We start from the raw sequence: 19,957 nt of genomic DNA, 5'->3' as shown, positions 1-19,957 counted from the left end.
ATTAATTTGTGTGCCATGTAGATTTGTTTTTGTAAAGTTCTTCTTCGTTGCGAATGATAAGCTTTGTAAGCTCGGGCTCAGTTGTACATATTTATGTATGTTTGTTTAATGGTGTGTTCAGTTTATACTTATAGTTAAGAATTCATGAGCTTAACACCAGCTTATAATTAATTAATCAATTATTATAAGCCGGTGTTAAGCTCATGAATTCTTAAATATAAGTTTAAAATTTTAAAATATGAAAAGAAATAAGCAATTGAAAAATATGAAAAGAAATAAGCCAGATTATTAGGTTGAGTCTAAAACTATTATTACTATTAAAAAACTTTAATTGAATAACTTTTTTTTTAATGAATTAACAAAATCATGAAACCACCGAAAGAAATTATTAAAACAATAAATAAAAATGTGTAATGTAAATATTAAATTCTTAGGATTTTTGTTTTCTAGTATATACGAAGCATAGTGGATGGTTCACGTGTTTAGCAACACAAATCAAGGATTACGGTTATAAAAAAATATTAATTATTACAATACTTGGCTGACGTATGTCTGATTCCCTTGGAGTGTTGTCATAATATTTTTTCATTACAGCAAGAAAATTTTTGTGACACTGTGTATGATACCCATCTTTGATGTTAACATTTAATGGCAAAACAATGTCTTTGTATTTTAATTTATATAATTGCCGAATAAGCAATATTTGATAACATTTTTTAGGCTATTTTTATTAAAAAGGATAACTTTATCTTTGCTTTTGCCACAATGCGATGTTTGTAAATATTTATTTTAAAAAATTTTAGACATAACATCATACAATTTATCTCCACAATTTCAACTACCAACAGCATTGGAACTTTAAATCACGAGCTTTCGCCAGAGCCAACATTATTCGACGCAGAGAGCTGCCGATTTACGATTTCACTCACACTCACACGCAGGCATAACGAACATCTGGCAGGTAGAAAGTCCCATCTAAACACTCTTTCTGACAATATTTTTTTAGCAAGCCAACTAAAAATTTGAGGACATCATGAAGAATGGATTGACAAGGCATGCCAAACGTAAGTTTTTGAAATCCTTTTGGGTTACTTTGGCGCTCCCGTTGCGTACATAGCAATGTACACGCGGGTGTTCAAAATCAGCTCTTGATGCAACGTAAGCGCCAAAACGACGCAAAAGCAAAATGTGTTTGGGCCTTTAGTTTTTTTAGATTTTTTGGCGTTTGAGCCTTTTTTGAGCACTTTTTATGTGGTATAAAATACTCAAACACGAAAACGAAATGTTTTGAGATTGTTTATTGATATCAGGGCACGTATCGATCCGTGTTCGAGTTAAATTTTTTAATCGCAATAGCACTGAAATGGTAATAAGGATTGAGGTAATACGTAAAATATACGCTGCAAGGACTTATTAGATTTATAACGGGTAAAAGTCTAGTTGAGGGGTCGACTGCTAATACGCGTCAAAAAATATCGAGAGAGGTGTCACAAGATCTTTACGTCACGTACTGATCTCTTTCATATTGAATATTGTAGGCGTACTTATGTTCAGTATGAGCCAATAACTCGAATGCTAACTGACTTTAACTTACTTTATACTACAATAATATTCATGTGGATATATTTTCCAATTTTTCTATTTTTAAGTCCCTGCTTGTTTAAAGTTTTTTTTTTTTTATAATTGTAAATCAAGTTTTATTGTACTGTGATTACTGTTATCTAGTCTGTAAGGTTTTGTAATACCATAGACTAAATAAATAAATATAAAATATAAATATAAATAATTCCTAAAAGTTAAAAAAAAAAACCTGTTTCCAAGCTGGTTGTTCCAATTTTTTTTTTTTAATTTCAGTTTTTACTCTTCCGTTCACCAATAAACCCTCACCGTTCAGCTTTCCCATCGATGGCCTAGATTCAGTAAGAGCGATGCACCGATGCCTGCCGACCACTCAGATAATTTGCGGTCCACCTTTTAAGACATGGGGAAGGGTAGACCCTTTCAGGTCTTGCAGTAACGAGCCATGGTTGACCGTATCAAAAGCTTTTGATAGGTGTAGCGCTACGAGTACTGTTCTATGGTGGGGGTTTTGATTTAAACCGCAATTTATCTGGGTGCTAATGTCATTTAGCGCGGTGGTAGTGCTACGGAGTTTTCTGAAGCCATGCTGATGAGAGGCTAGCTGCAAATTTGCTTGGAAATAAGGGAGCAAAATGGCTTCAAGCGTCTTTGCTACTGGCGATAGGAGAGATATCGGACGATACGACTCTCCTATGTTAGCTGGTTTACCAGGCTTTAGTAGCGGGACCACCTTGGCCATTTTCCATTTCTCGGGTATGACAAAGGTGGAAAGAGACAGGTTGAAGACATGCGCTAAATATTTGAAACCCTCTTTCCCTAGGCTTTTAAGCATCGGCATGGCTATGCCGTCTGGGCCCACTGCTTTGGATGGTTTAGCGCGACCAATGGCGTCCTCAACCTCTTTAGCGGTGATGGTGATTGGTGACGCGCTGAATTTGTGTTTATGTGCGTGTCTGTTGGCCCTCCGTCTATCTTTGTCGACCGTAGAATGCATTATATATTGTCGGCAGAAAGCGCTCGCGCATTTTTTCGCATCCGACAGCACTTTGTCGCCAAAGGCGATGGAAACTTTGTCTTTGTGCTTAGTCGGATTCGATAGGGACTTTACGGTGGGCCAAAGTTTACCCACACCGGTAGAGAGGTTACAACCTCTTAGGGCTCCTCCCATTTCGCCGCTTGTGTTCATCCACAAGCAATCTGATGCGTTGGTTTATATCCTTTATTTGGGGGTCGCCTGGATCAAGCTGTCTTATAAGGTCACGTTCTCTCGCTAAGTTTGCGGCCTCCGCCGGGAAGTGGGGCCGGATTTTGGGAATTCTCCCGGCGGGAATGAAACGTGCCGAGGCGGATTCAATGACCTTGCGGAAGGCACGCTCCCCTTGGCGGGCATCAGTCGGAATAGGGAGGGCAGCAAAGAGGTTGTCTGTATTAGATTTATATTCTTCCCACTTTCCTTTTTTGAAGTTTATGAAAGTGCGTTTTTCGGTGACGATGAAGTCGGCGGTACGCTCGAGCGAAATAAGTATAGGCAGGTGGTCGGATGCCAATGTTACCATTGGCTGCCAGTTGACGCAGTTTACGAGTTCTGCGCTCACGATTGAGATATCTGGCGAACTGTGACAGCTTCCTACCATACGTGTGGGGCCGTTTGAATGCCATAGATCGTGATGAGCATTGAAATCGCCTAAGATAATGAGATTGTTGCCAGCGAGTACGGCTCTGATATTAGGGCGGTATCCACTGGGGCAACAGGTGGCAAGAGAGATGTAGATGTTGATGATTTCTAGGTTTGCATCGCCTGACCGGACAGATAGGCCTTGACGTTCTAAGACATTGTCCCTGCGGTCGATGGCAGGATCAAATATATATATTGCACAGAGTGGTGTATGATAAACGCGAGGCCGCCTCCGTTTCCGCTCTCGCGTTTTTTTTTTTTTGTGGACATTATACCCAGAGCAGGTCTGCAATGCAGATCTTGCTGTGAATTTAGTCTCTTGAATCGCAGCAATGCGGACGTTGTGCCGCTTCATTAAATCAACTATCTCCGAAATCTTCCCAGTTAGTCCATTACAGTTTAACTGCAGAATTCTGAAGTGCATAGGGGGAGACGTCGCCACTCTGGGGTTAAATGACGGGTGACTACGTCTGGGTTGAGGAAGGCCAGGACGCAATTGCTGTTGTGGCCCTGGGACTGGGCGTCCTTGGGCAAGCATTGGGGTACCCGGATGATTTGGGTTTGCGACCTGGCAACATGGCGCGATGAAACCCGTCGGGGGGTTGCCGTCGCGGAGACCAGTCTGTTTCCCTGACCTACACGATTGCTGCCGGAAAAGAGGGGGGAGAAGACGGGGGCAGGGGCTGATGCTCAGCATTGCTACCGACTCTACTACGAAGATAGTAGTTGCGAGTGGTAGCAGCTGTTTGAGTTTTTGGCGCCGTGGGGCGCGAGCAGCAGCCGGTACTTGTTGTGGCTTGCTGAGCAGCGGGGCTGCTGGAAGGTAGTGGGGGCGCTTAAACGTAGACTACGGGACGCCCTTGGGCGTGAACAGCAAGGAGCCGCAAAAGATTATAAAAGTTACGTGGACGTCGGGTTTTGGGATCAAGCCCAGAACAACCTGTCCGATGCAACCATCCCTTACACGAGACACACTGAACAGAGTATGACCGTCCTAAAAAGGTTCTTTTCCGGCAGATGCAGCAAAACCATTTCTCAGGACCGGGGTCAGGATACGGACCCGGATTGGATTCGATACCTTCCCGGAGCAAGAGAATATGGAGCAGTCCTGCTGCAAGGAGCTGCTGGGAGGATGACAATTTGTGGGAGGGACGCAACAAATTAAATGGGGTTACACTGAAATGACATTCCTTGGTCGGGAAAAATCCCGAGTCGCTCCGGTACATAGAACCTTGGGAAGCGAAGAGAGAGTTTTGAAATAAACTCGTTCACTTTTTTTGCATATAATTTGTGTAAGAGAAAAATTATATTTCAAAACTCATATTTCTATGCACTTAAACTTTATATGGACTGCCAAGTGCATAACTTTATCTACACTTCTGAAATTGCTGCGCAGAAAATTAGTACTCCTAAATTGCAATACCCATTTTATACTGATGCAACTGAAATGTATGTCTATGTTTTACCTCTACAAATTGTGTGTGTCCACTTTTCACCGCAATCGATTCAGCTATAAGTTATATACTATGGCCAACAGAGGGTCTCCGCTTTTCGGTACAACCCGTTTTGTAGCTAGTTTTTTAACCACTGCCGCTAGATGGGTTTCCTAAGCATTATCTAAGTAATGATAAGCGTTTTTTTTACCCGTAAATGTAGATGTATATATGTACCAGACCTGTTAAATTTGAATTAGCATTAGTAATCAATTAATTAGATGCCTATTTTAATGGCCAATGATTATTTCAATTGTTTTCCGTAAAAAGCAATTACTAATTGATTACCATTAGAAAAAAATCAAAAAAAAAATCATGACTTTCCGATTATTGAAAAAAAAACAAAAAAATCAAAAATAATCAAAAGTAATCAAAAAAGGCCCTTTTGATTACTTTTGATTATTTTTGTTTTTTTCGATTTTTTTTGATTTTTTTTTGATTTTTTTTGATTTTTTTTGATTATTTTTAATTATTTTTCTGCTTTGTTGAAAGAAAAATTCTCGTTTGTTGCATGCACGGAATAATTTCTACATACAAGTACATTTTAGGATGCAATATTAAATCGTAACCGCTTATCGAGGCAAATATATACATGCACCATATAGGATAAGTATATACACGTGCATAATTTGCTACACTCATTATCAAAAATAATAACTTTAGGTTCATCCTTAAGTAAAGCCAATTTTGTTTTGTATACAAAAGTAATATATCCACTATTTTGGATTACGTTATGGCTATGCACTGATTGTTTTGTACATACCAGAACATTGGAGGATGTACCGGTATATCGTGAGCGCTTATGCTCATACAATAGGTATGAGTAATACTACTTAGGTTGATAGATTCACTTCCAACTGGCGATCCTCTAAGTTGTCATTCATCATCATGATTAGCTGTCTAACCGAAGGTTGTTATGTCCCAGATAAATTTATTAACAGATGTCCATGTACATTAGATTAAAGTTTCTTTTTATTTCCTTTTGATTACGTCTAGGATATTTCCTATAAAATCTTAAGTTTTGCATAGTGAACCATATTTTTAGTATTAACCACGGAAATTACAGAAAAGTGAGGTTTCGTACTAATCTAATGTACATGTTCAATGGTACAGTTAGGAAATGTAAGCTGTGGTAATTTCATGTTATTTTTTATTAATTTTATATATATGTGTTTTTGTAAACATAAAAATTGCATAAGTTGATGTTTTAAAAGGAAGTAGTGATGTTATGAAATGTGTATCTAATTAATAATTATTTGAATCAATTACAAATTTTTTCATTAAATTAACATTGCCAAAAGTAACGATATTTCGATGGAAATTAAAACTTAAAAGAAAGTAAAATAAGAGGTATATTCATTATCTAAAAGTTGTTTTAGTCTTTATAACAAATTTGCATTTGCTTTCAGTAAAGTTAAGGTTTCGAATGAAACGTCCGAGCATTTATAATTCCTGCAAAGGAACCATAGAGTATCGTTATTATTTTATACAATGGGTGTAGCAAATTATGCACGTGTATATACTTATCCTATATGGTGCATGTATGTATATATTTGCCTCGATAAGCGGTTACGATTTAATATTGCATCCTAAAATATACTTGTATGTAGAAATTATTCCGTGCATGCAACAAACGAGAATTTTTCTTTCAACAAAGCAGAAAAATAATTAAAAATAATCAAAAAAAATCAAAAAAAAATCAAAAAAAATCAAAAAAAAATCAAAAAAAATCGAAAAAATCAAAAATAATCAAAAGTAATCAAAAGGGCCTTTTTGATAATTTTTGATTTTTTTTCAATAATCGGAAAAAATCATGATTTTTTTTGATTATTTTTTTTAATTAATTGAAAAGTTATCATTAAAATAGAAAATAATTGCAAGTAATCATTAAATGGCGTTTAAAGAAAATAATCAATGGAACGGCTAATGATTACCATTAGTAATCATTATTTAACAGGTCTGATATGTACATATATACTAAAACAACGCTATTATTTGATTTAAAACTAAAATACAAAAAAAAAATGTTTGACCTCGAGCCAGCAATACTGAGAGATATTAAATTAGTTTCAATAATTTTTTATAGAAACATATGTACATATAATGCAAATAATATAAGTTGAACTTTAAAGTTTTTCACAGAACTCATGAACATTTGACGAATTTAAAAAAAAAAATTTCATGGTTTCATCAAGATCCATGAGAAGTTTTTCAAGTATGCATTTTTGTAGCTTATTGAATTATAGTATGTATAACAAATACTCCTGGAATGCTCGGGATATTCTCTCAGTCTATGAAGCGCAGTAAATGTTGAAAATTTTCGACATTTTCTAGACCAAACATAAAACGCCCAGAGAACGCACCATTTACGCTAACCTGTATTTGGCCATAACCGTTTAGACAGTTAAGGGCCAATTAAGTAAGTAAGTATTTGGCACCAAATGTTAATGATTTAAAAACCGATCCCAAAATTCCAAATCATAATTTTTCTAATGATCACGATCCTTGTGCCACCCAGCTTAATGTTTTTTCTTGTAACTGCATTCTCTAGGTATCTCTTTTCTGCATGGTTTTTTTTTATAGATGTTTAAATGTTTCGATCCCTATCTTAAATAATTTCTTATCCCAAATAATGCTCTCATCAGGGCTTTGAACTATATTCAAAGTTTTAGGTCCCTGGAATTTACTTAAAACCTGAACTCAAGATAATAAGAATTTTCGAAATATCTCGCTAGTCCACAGGAAGTAGAACTTTGTTGCATTGTTTCGGTGCTTAAGTTTCTAGCTCAATAAAAAGTTACTTAATCGATTGCAAGATTCCTCCGGTTCTGTTTAAGCTTTCTAAAGATTTCTAAATAGCTCCCTCCCTGCGCTGTCAAAAAGAATTTTTGATCTTGATTATTGCCTTTCAAGGTGTCCAAATTAGACTTAAGTACAAAATTTTGCAGGGTGAATATCTTTTTTTTTTTTTTTTTTAATAACATGCAAAACTTTCATGAGAACCAAAGTACTGGTGTTTCCTTGATTCTCGAAGTCCGTTTTATGTCTCTATGGTCATCAAAAACTGTTCGAATTTCCCATTTCATATAAGCCGTTCTTATCTTGCTCAGAAGATAATGTGAAAAAACCTGTGTTTGTAAGGCGGTAATTGTATAATTACCCTATTACATCTTCTAATAGATGTGATTTTGTTATCTTTATGCGTAAAAAAATTGAAAATGACAACAAGTGGATATAATAACCCCTTAATAGGACTCCAGGTTGTGTTCCTCTAGGTTAACGGGAAGTTACTTAAATCTCTACCGCGAAATTCTGAAATTAAAACGAGTCTTTAAATATTACGACCCCTGCATCATCTAAGTATGTGCCAAGTTTCAAGGTTTAAGTTGCTCAAACTCGATTGGGGACAAACGTAAAAGCTAATTAATGTAAAGGAAGTACACACTTTTTTTGGGTATGAGATTTCGCGAACTTATAGGCGCATAGTCATATTGAAAATAAAATAGGATTTATATTTAGATGAGGTTTTTTTGACAGATAGCTCATAGAAAGTTATATCAAAAAGCTGCAACTAAAATTAAAACCTATTTTATTTTTACTATGACTATGCGCCATAGTCTTTCACAGCGGAGAGGTTCAAAGTCCCCATAAGTGCGATCGCCAAGCAGTAAATTCCCAACAATTCCGCTTATACATAATACTATTCTGAGAACGAATAGCCGATTTTGATCAGATAAGGGTTATTTTTCTGAAGCGACGCCAAAAGACCCAGGTGTGCGATGTATAAATTATACTTTAAAAAAGGTCTACTCACTTCATACAGTTCGTCGAATCTTTTGGGCAATAAGGGTTCATTGTCCCTACAACGTAATGCTAAATTGCGCTGTAAACGATTAGCTGCCTCAATATCATTAGCATCGTTTCCACTCGTAGATGCTGCAACTGCACTATTACTGGGTGCAGCGGAATTATTACCATTTCTTGAAATTCCATTCGTACGGGGTATAGATGCAGATGATGATGATGCTATTTTCGATATCGAGGACAAAGATGGTGTGATTGCTTTTGAACATGACGGACGGTTTGGATTGCGTTCTTCTATACCTATTGGGTTCAGATTTGATGAATTACTTGCACCATGCAATTCACTAAGTCTGCCACAACGAAGTTGAATATTATGATTACTACTATTACTATGTCCATTATTGTTATTTAAAATATTATTAGCAGGCTGTGGTTGATTTTGTTGTAATATAGCACGCCTATTGGCAAAATATTGTTCATTCGGACCGCCTAATTGAGCATTATCCAGTCTCTGTTGCTGTTGTTGTAGTCTTTGTGGAGGTTGTGGTTGATTTTGCGGCGCAACTGCTGCCATTTGCAAACCACCACCCAAAAGCCGCTGCTGACGTTCATAAATATTGTTACGATTTTGTTGCTGTACCGCACCATAGCGTGGAGCTGGCATTTCAGCAACATACTCACCCACGCCAATTCCCTGTGCACCGCCTGGCCTTCTAAAACCACCAACTGGCACACGCATTTGTTTCATCATTTGAAAGTCTTGGGGTAAATTAGGCGTAGGGCCGAGCACTACTAATTTTGAACCGATCGTGCATGCGGGATTACACCACATATGCGTTGCGCCAAACTTTTTGTTACGTATTGGTATGGCACGCCACACCCAAATCTCTTGTGACATATCCAACACCCAAGCATCCGAGTATATACTGTTTGGCCCGCCACAACCGCCCATAATTAACAGATGTTGTTCGTCTAATACTATTTGAAACTGTCCATATCGTGGAGGCGGTTTTGTATTACCCATAAAACGTGGCTGCCACCATTTTAATTCATTTAAGTTCAAACACCATGTTTCATTTGAATTACTATTAAGACCATCTGCAATTTGATATCCACCAAAGATAATCATTCGATCACCATGCACACTAGCAGAATGTCCAGCCATTGGTGGAGGGCTAGATAACGTTATGCGTAATGTCCAACGATTGCTTTTCAAATCGTAGAAATGAAGTTCATCAAATAGGCACCATGGTTGGTAGGGTGGATGCAATGATGGATAACGCCATCCTCCAAATAAAACCAATTGTTCATTCCAACATACAATTGAGGCACTCCCTTTGGGTGATGGGTACGAGCCCATTGACAATGGCCGTTCCCAACTCATTTCGGACAAATCAAAACGCCACAAATCGTTAAACGTTGTATCCGATGATGACCCTCCACCAAAAACATACATTGAGTTTCCATGTCTAACCGCAGAATGCGAAAACCGTCCGGCAATGATTGGAGTCGTAGTCGGAGGAGTGGTTAAGTTTGTACCTACATTATTACGTCCACTGACCTTAGCAGCCGATTGCTGAGAAAACACCTGCCATGTTAATCGATAATCAAGCAAACCCTTATGCAGGTTTAATTTCGTGCGCCGTACTAGATCTAGAAAAACAGATAAAGTGGCATGAAACCCATAAGTATGCAGTCAATAAGCCATACTTACTTTTAACAACGGCATTCCATCGTTTACACACTAGTCTACAACATTCCAGATCTCGGTAAGGTGGGAGATATGTAAGTATAAACTCCAATATTTCATCGGGTAAAGCATCCAAGCTTCTTCCTACACAATTCGCCATCAAGTCAATGTCCTTGTGGACTTTATTGTCGATATTGGCGCTGTCCTTGTATTTAAATCTCAGACCCTTTCCCACGTCTTGCTGTGTTCCTTGGGTTCGGATCTCATGATTTGTGGGTTTTATTTCATTTTCGATTCCTTCCATAGGCTGCCTTTGTTCCACGAATTGTTCAAAGGTTAATAGTTTGCAATTTTGCACTTTTAGCTGAGCTAAAGATCCTTTTTACAACCCAATAAGTTAATAATATTACCGCTTGCCTATCCAATCCATACAGCTATTTTCAATTTTATATTGTTCTTCACTTCTTTTGTTAGTTATTCGTTGTCGCAGACGCGGTTGACACATTCAATACTTTTTTGAGCCAAATTTCATTATGAAGAAAAAGTCAAACTGCAATTAGAAATCAATGCGAATTCAGTACCAGGTGTTGTTATCCCAACAGCTGATTGCTTCTTCTTGATAATTTTCCATACAAAGCCTTGTACAACAAAATGTCAGTTAATCGAAATCTATGAAAATTTTCTTTTGACTTGACATTCATCTGTACAGCGAAATGATTGAATTCGCTTTGCCACCACCTGGTATACATTCGCCTTGATGGGATAACACCAACTGTTCTGAATTCGCCTTGGTGGTGGCAAAGCGAATTCAACCAACCAAGGCGAATCAATAAAAATTGCTCAACCTAATACAAGGCGGATCCATACCAGGTGGTGGCAAAGCGAATTCAACTAATTCGCCGTGCAGAAGAATGTCAAGTCAAAAGAAAATTTCATTGATTTCGATTAACTGACATATTGTTGTACAAGGCGTTGAATGGAAAATAATCAAGAAGAAGCAATCAGCTGTTGGTATAACAAAACTTGGGGTGAAATTCGCCTTGGGAACAGCGTACTGTGAATTCCCCTTGGGGGCGACCCAAGGTGAGTCCATACCAGGTGGTGGCAAAGCGAATTCAATCACTTCGCCGTGCAGATGAATGTCAAGTCAAAAGAAAATTTTCATAGATTCGATTAACTGACATTTTGTTGTACAATGCTTTGTATGGAAAATTATCAAGAAGAAGCAATCAGCTGATGGGATAACACCACCTGGTACTGAATTCGCCTTGGGGGCGACCAATTCGCCGTGCGGAAGAATGTCAAGTCAAAAGAAAATTTTCATTGATTTCGATTAACTGACATGTTGTAGTACAATGTGCTGTATCAAGGCGAATCTATACTAGGTGGTGGCAAAGCGAATTCAACCAATTCGCCGTGAGGAAGAATGTCAAGTCAAAAGAAAATTTTCATTGATTTCGATTAACTGACATGTTGTAGTACAAAGCGCTGTATGGAAAGTTATCAAGAAGAAGCAATCAGCTGATGGGATAACACCATCTGTAATGAATTCGTCTTGCGCTGTATGGAAAATTATCAAGAAGAAGCCATCAGCTGATGGGATAACACCACCTGTAATGAATTCGCCTTGGGGCGACCGCTCACAAATTGCCATCACGGTTGCCACACCATATTTTCATTTGGGACCAAAATTCATCGATTAAAAGGACCAAATGTGAAAGAAATGTACCAAATTTTTGTATTCTTGAATTGGCTTACAAGTAATTCGGCAATTCACCAATATGTCGAATTCGTTGTAAAATATTAAATTTCAGGTTGTGGGAAGTGTCACACCATGTCACACACACTTTCATTTTTACAAAAAACCTTATATAAATATATGTTTTAACGAAAAACCTTAGAACCCTTTCCACACGCCAAACTAGTTGTTTTATTTACATAAAGATCTTATTTTTGAACTAAATTTTTCAAGAGCTTGGTTGTATCAATTTTATCATTTTTATTGATTGCCCTCCTAGGCTAAAACTCATAAAGCTTAATGTTCCATGTAGATCTTAACGTCACTCTGATATCTTTCATATTGAATATTGCAGGCGTAGTTATGCTCAGTATGAGCCAATAACTCGAATGCTGACTTTAAAGCTGGAGTCATTGGCGCTTTATCGGTAACCATATCGGTAACCTTATAACAGCTGATTCGACCAACCTTATGAGAATCAATGCAATCGATTATTGGTGCCGCTAAGGTCGTAACCGTATCGTAGCCAACCAATTGGGTTTTGGTTTACCGTCGTAACGATAAACAGCTGATTACGTTAGGGATACGGATACAGCGATACGACATACGGCACCAATGACTCCGGCTTAACTTACATTACTATAATAATATTCATGTGGATATTTTTTTCAATTTTTCTATTTTTAAAGGGTCAATTAATGGTGACTTATAACCATAAAGCCATAACCAGATAAAACAGCTGATCGAACCTACCTTATGGAAATCAATGTAATCGATTAATGGTGCCATACCATAACGCTAACACCATAACCATACCATAGCCCACAATTCACACACATAAGATTGTACATTCACGAGTTCAAAATTGCTTCGTTCTGCGCAATTACGTCACACTTGACTTCTTCAGCGAATGAAAGAAAGAGAGGAAAAAACAAGAGCTAAAGGAAAATGACGTAAAAGTTGCCTTTAAAATAATGTTTACATGCGCAATACGCCACCATCTATAATTCCATCATGCCATAGCCAAACAATTGGTTTTTGGTTTCTCGCCATATCAATAACCTAAAAATATTTGAGTTGGTGAATTTAATAACTTTTTGTAGATTCATTGTTTGGGATACGTTATGACTAAGAGACTTATTTTTTGTGGAATATGTTTGTAATTTTTTGCGTTTTCTTCATTTTTATGAAATTTTCACGATTTTTAGGTTACGGCACCATTAATCGATCACATTGGAGACGGTTATGGAAATGGGTATGGTTACGACTATGGCGTTAGGGTTAAGGAAGTTTAGTTAGCTCTATTTTTAAGTCCCTGCTTGTTTAAAGTTTTTTTTTAATTGTAAGTCAAGTTTTATTGTACTGTTATTATTGTTATCTAGTCTGTAAAGCGGGAGTCATTGGTGCCGTATGTCGTATCGCTGTAGTCGTATCCCTAACGTAATCAGCTGTTTATCGTTACAACGGTAAACCAAAAACCAATTGCAATTGGTTAGCTACGATACTGTTACGACCTTAGCGGCACCAATATTCGATTACATTGATTCCCATAAGGTTGGTCGAATCAGCTGTTATAAGGTTACCGATACGGTTACCGATAAAGCACCAATGTCTGCAGCTTAAGGTTTTGTAATACCATAGACTAAATAAATATAAAATATAAATCATTCCAAGGCGAATCCATACCAGGTGGCAGCACCGCGTCAGCTGATTGGAACTTTTTTTTTGCAAAATATTGTATTATGTCAAACTCAAGGCGAATTCAAAATTTGTATTGTTTACATTTGAGTGTTTACAAATAATTCGTAAGTTATATTTAAAGCTTTCGGTGTTTGTTAATAAAACGAGTGCATATTTACGTAAAAAATAGTATAAAACTTCTTTAAAATGGGAAAGTGTGTTATTTGCTTAAAAAAAATTTAACGAGGGACTGGGCCGTTCTTCCAGGTGCCTGCCGACGACCAAAAACGTTTGTTGTGGGAAAGCAGCTGCCAAATGTACCTACGAAGGAAAGATTTCATTTGCGCAGAACATTTTTCGCGCGCGGACATGATTTGTGGTGGAAGGATTGCCAAAAGCAATACCATTTCGGCCTTTGGCAAATGATACAAGCACTGTTTGTACGCCGTAAACTGAAGCTTTACACTGCGATCCATTACAAAACGAGTAAGTTGCCCTGTTACTTTCTAGTTGAAATGCATACAAATATGCAATTTTACACTAAATATGTTTTTTAACTAGTTCGGGGCAGTTTTCCAAAATGGACTTTGCTACAGCAAGTAAAGATGTCCAAATGCAAACAGCAAGAGAGCTTGTAACGGACGCTGAAACCCAAACCCAGTAAGTGGCTGTAAAAAGGAATTGTGAATTAAAGTTTAATGCAATATCTTTTAATATTTTAAAATATTCTTGCAGCTGTATAATTTTCGAGGCGTTAATGGATCCCGAAATTAGGATATTAAAAAAACAGATAAAACAACCAAAGGAAGTCAACAAAGAATTGCGTCGTGAGCTTGACAAATCCAACCTTGTGCTCGATAATTTCAGAAAATTATTCACGGAAGGTCAAATACAGAATATGGTTTGTCCAGGTATGTTAAAGGTTTTATTTTTTTTTTATTGATTGTGAGATTAATTTTATAATTTAAACATAGATAGTAGGGTCTTTTGGGACTGGAAGGACATTTCGAGTGCGATATGCCTAAATGCGGCTGGACCGAGAGCTTATCACCACCTTTATGACAAGGGGTTTCCACTTCCCCACGTCACCACTTTACAGCGTTGGTCTCGAAAGAACGATATGAGCGAGGGTCTTCTGGCTCCATCATTCGATGCGTTGGCACACATGTCTGAACTCACTGAGAGTGACAAAATGTGTGTTCTCTCTTTCGACGAGATGAAAGTCGCAGAGGCGTATGAGTATGATGAGCCAAGAGACCAAGCTCGACAGCCAGCGAAGATGGTGCAAGTGGTGATGGCGCGAGGGTTGCTTAAGTCATGGAAGCAGCCTGTATTTTATGATTTCGTTACAAAAATGACGAAGGATATATTGTTTTCCATTATTGTGTCGTTAAAGGACATAAACGTCACAGTGGTAGCTGTTGTTTGTGATCTGGGATCCACAAATCGCTCCCTTTATAACCAGCTAAAGATAAGCCCAGGTGAAATAGCACTTAATAACTTTCTTGGTTTTTAAATTATGCAATGTGAACGATGGTCAAATTTTTTTTCCCTTCTTTTCAGATAAGCCTTGGTTTCAACACCCGTCGGACGAGACTTCGAAGGTCTATGTCTTCTCAGATGCGCCACATCTTTTAAAGCTGGTGCGAAACCATTATATAGATGACGAGATAATATGGTATGGACATCGCCTAGGCACAAGAACAATTTGCGATTTGTTGAATCACACTTCCGGCTCAGACGTGTCGATAGCTTACAAAATATCGCACGAACACCTTTCTGTACAAGGACCAGGTGGGTACTTACTGTTTTAAATTTAGTTGCAGATTATTGCATGAAGCATAAAATATAATGTGAAAACCTACAGCAAAATTTTTATATTCCTACTTATTGCGGCTGTAAATACTCTAAATTCCAATTAATACGTACTATGTGCTTATCGTTTCAGCAAACAAAACAAAAAGTGAAAACAGCAGCCCAGTTGTTTTCAAACACGGTTGCCAATGCCATCCGACGATGTTATTCGGTAGGGTTTGACTTATACAAACCAGTCGAAACTGCTGATTTCATTCAGCTTATTAATGACTGGTTTGATGTTTTAAATTCCAAACTTGAAACGTTTAATTATCCGGGAAAGGTAGCATTCGTTCTACACAATTTAATTTTAGTTTCTCACAATTGGTTTTAAATCATCAGGAACCTTTCGGAAGGAATCTTTCAAATCAAATGGACGTGCTTAATCGCATGAACGATTTCATGTCGTCGCCCATTCTGCCCGGAAGAACGACCCTAGAACTATTTCAGAAGGGAATATTAATTACCAATAGAGCGTTGGTAGGTTTATATAACGACCTTAGACAAAATTCAAAAGTGGAATATATATTGACGTACCGGCTAAATCAATATGTTCTTGAAAATTTCTTTGGTGCTATGCGTAGCAAAGGTGGTTTAAACGATCACCCGACTCCAAAGGAATTTCAATATAGGCTTCGAAAATATATTTTGGCTAAAATCTAAAATATAACATACCAATAATAAAATTTACGCGATCCTTATTATTTTTCAGCTCGAAATACCGAGTCCTCGCGAGGAACAGGAAATGTTTCAAAGGATTCGACTCAATGGCTCGTGCCCCTACAAGCATCGACTCCTTTAAAACCTTTAAATTCAAGGAGCAGTACCGTAAGTCAAAGCGTGACAACTATCGCGCATGGAAGCATTGTAGGTGGTAATACTGGCTGCGATAAAGAAAACTGTGATGGTATAGATGAGATCATGCCTGCATCGCAAGAAATATTGAACACTATCGGCGACGTAGATGACTGCGGTATTTTGCAAGAGGACGCTTTTTCATACATCGCTGGCTATATGATTAAAAAGCTAAATTTGGAAGAACTTCGCGATTTTGGACCTTCGTTCGGGTTTATAGACCAAACAAGCAAAGGATTTTTAAAAAAGCCGAATGCAAGTCTCCTACAGGGCGTGAAAACAATGGAGAAAATTTTTAACAATATTAACGCATTAGAAATTTCTAATTGCAAAAATCTACATATGCGTTTAGTAGACAGTAGCGCGCAGGTCCAAGTACCCGAAAACGTGAAACGTTTTTCTTCAAATGCCGCATTCACTTTCGTATCCGTAGCCTTAACAAACGCTTAAAGGTCCAAAAGGATAAACAAAGGTTGATGGCGTTCAAAAAATTCCTCAAAATTAAGTTATAAGGTGAAGAATAGCTATTTACACCAATAATTATTTTTAATTGTATATGAATATATATTTTTTAAATATTTTCTTTATTACAGCAGCCACATAATCTAAATATTAGCGCGGACGTTTTTTATACACAAGCACCACCCAACACCGTAGTACATTTTAAGTTTCAGATTTCATGCTGAATATATATCGTCCCTCGAGATTTTTATGTATAAAAAAGGTATTTACAATAAGCACACCGTTGGAACGAAAGTTAGAAAGCGAGCAGAGTAAACGTAATGTGAGTATTTAAAAAGGTTTTTCCTAAAAAGTTTTCAAAACTTTTTTGTTTCCAAATCGTTTACAGCTAAGCGTAAAATTATCAAAATATATATCGTCCCTCGAGATTTTTAAGTTTAAAAAATTTGCAATAACCATACCGTTGGAAGGAAAGTTGGAAAGCGAGCAGAGTAGTATTGTGAGTATTTAAAAATTTTTCTCAAAAAGTTTTCAAAATTTTGGTTTTTTGTTTCCAAATCGTTTAGAGCTAAGCGTAAAATAATCAAAATATATATCGTCCCTCGAGATTTTTATGTATAAAAAATTTACAATAACCATACCATTGGAAGGAAAGTTGGAAAGCGAGCAGAGTAAACGTAATGTGAGTATTTAAAAAGTTTTCTCAAAGAGTTTTCAAAAATTTGATTTTTTGTTTCCAAATCGTTTACAGGTAAGCGTAAAATAATCAAAACGGCTCGTTGCTTTAAAGCTTATAAATAAAATTTCTAAAAGAAAGCTGAATATAAATTGTTTTCGATTCCAAAATACCATTAAAAAGTTATTTATTTGTGTTATTTGCTTTTGATACCAATTTAATTATTCTTTATATTCATTTTCATGAAAACATATTGCATTATTATTAGTACGACTAACTTTACAATTATATGTTTAGATTTTGTTAAAACACTAAGATATTTAATTGTAATAAATGGAAGTTCCACCGAAATAAATCTGAAATAAAAAAGAAAAATTATTAAATAATTAAAAGAATCTGGCTATTCAAGTAGGCGTGCTTATCAGGTCATCTGCTTTTACTCTATTTCAAAAGCAAAATGAGCTGAACAGAAATAGTTTTTAAACAGATCAATTTGATAAACATGGTGACGTGAATAGACCAAACGTTTTTCATTTAACTGGACCATCTTGTGAGCACCTTGTTTCACAGTGTATACTACAAAGAAACTATATTCTGGTTTACGAACGAGCCCTTTACGAATATTCCAAATATGAACAGCGATTCCACAAATATTTTAATGGAAAATAATGTTCCAAGCATACGGAATGAATAAGTTAATACGCTCAATGATTGTAACATTAAAATCGAAATAATACTTCGGAATTATGCAGTTTGGTACTTTTTCATAAAATCGCATTTTTGACCGCATAATTCCATCTTTTATAAAGCTGCACTTGTCCTATACAAAATCAACAACTAAGGAAGGTTAAGTTCGGGTGTAACCGAACATTACATACTCAGTTGAGAGCTATGTTGACAACATAAGGGAAAATAACCATGTTGGAAAATGAACCGATGGAGACAATGGAATATGTTTGTATGACATGTGTATCAAACGAAATGCATTAAAGAGTATTTTATGAGGGAGTGGGCCATAGTTCTATAGGTGGACGCCGTTTAGGGATATCGCCATAAAGGTGGGCCAGGGGTGACTCTAGAATTTGTTTGTACGAAACGGGCATCAAACGAAAGGTGATAATGAGTATTTTAAAAGGGAGTGGGCCATAGTTCTATAGGTAGACGCCGTTTAGGGATATCGCTATAAAGGTGGACCAGGGGTGACCCTAGAATTTGTTTGTACGATATGGGTATCAAATTAAAGGTATTAATGAGGGTTTTAATAGGGAGTGGTGGTAGTTGTATATGTGAAGGCGTTTTCGAGATATCGACCAAAATGTGGTATAGAATTATGGCATTTTTTTAATTTTTCGTAATTTTCGACATCGAAAAAGTGGGCGTGGTCATAGTCGGATTTCGGCCATTTTTTATACCAAGATAAAGTGAGTTCAAATAAGTACGTGGACTAAGTTTAGTAAAGATATATCGGTTTTTGCTCAAGTTATCGTGTTAACGGCCGAGCGGAAGGACAGACGGTCGACTGTGTATAAAAACTGGGCGTGGCTTCAACCGATTTCACCCATTTTCACAGAAAACAGTTACCGTCATAGAATCTATGCCCCTACCAAATACAATCAGAAGGATTGGTAAATTTTTGTTCGACTTATGACATTAAAAGTATTCTAGACAAACTAAATGAAAAAGGGCGGAGCCACGCCCATTTTGAAATTTTCTTTTATTTTTGTATTTTGTTTCACCATATCATTACTAGAGTTTAATGTTGACATAATTTACTTATATACAGTAAAGATATTAAATTTTTTGTTAAAATTTGACTTTTAAAAAAAAATTTTTTTAAGCTGGCGTGTTCTTTATCCGATTTTTCTAATTTTTATTTAGCACATATATAGTAATAGTAGTAACGTTTGTGCCAAATTTCATCATGATATCTTCAATGACTGCCAAATTACAGCTTGCAAAACTTTGAAATTACCTTCTTTTGAAAGTGGGCGGTGCCACGCCCATTGTCCAAAATTTTACTAATTGTCTATTCTGTATCATAAGTTCAACCCACCTACCAAGTTTGATCGCTTTACCCATCTTTGGCAATGAATTATCGCATTTTTTCGGTTTTTCTAAATTTTCGATTTTTTCATTTTTCGTAATTTTCGACATCGAAAAAGTGCGCGTGGTTATAGTCCGATATCGTCCATTTTAAATAGCGATCTAAGATTAGTGCCCGGGAACCTACATACCAAATTTCATCAAGATTTCTCAAAATTTACTCAAGTTATCGTGTTAACGGACAGACGGACGGAGGGACGGACTGACATGGCTCAATCAAATTTTTTTCGATACTGATGATTTTGATATATGGAAGTCTATATCTATCCTCCTTTATACCTGTACAACCAACCGTTATCCAATCAAAGTTAATATACTCTGTGAGCTCTGCTCAACTGAGTATAAA

The 19,957-nt window shown here is 36.8% G+C and overlaps 1 protein-coding gene across 1 annotated transcript in view; it reads right to left on the bottom strand.

Moving 5' to 3' along the window:
* Fbxo42 (F-box protein 42) overlaps positions 1-10,852 on the bottom strand; it is a 33,861-nt gene extending 23,009 nt beyond the window's left edge. Inside the window, exons 1-2 of the mRNA XM_067772643.1 lie at positions 10,268-10,852; positions 8,564-10,206 (exon numbers count right to left, since the gene is read on the bottom strand). Coding sequence (XP_067628744.1) covers positions 8,564-10,206; positions 10,268-10,547 — 1,923 coding nt within the window. The 5' untranslated portion in view covers positions 10,548-10,852. The remainder of the gene's footprint in view (positions 1-8,563; positions 10,207-10,267) is intronic.
* Positions 10,853-19,957: the final 9,105 nt, after the last annotated feature.

Source organism: Eurosta solidaginis, chromosome 3 (genome assembly GCF_040869045.1).
Source record: "Eurosta solidaginis isolate ZX-2024a chromosome 3, ASM4086904v1, whole genome shotgun sequence".
Classification (NCBI taxonomy): Eukaryota; Metazoa; Arthropoda; class Insecta; order Diptera; family Tephritidae; genus Eurosta; species Eurosta solidaginis.
This window is presented reverse-complemented; position numbering and strand designations above follow the sequence as displayed.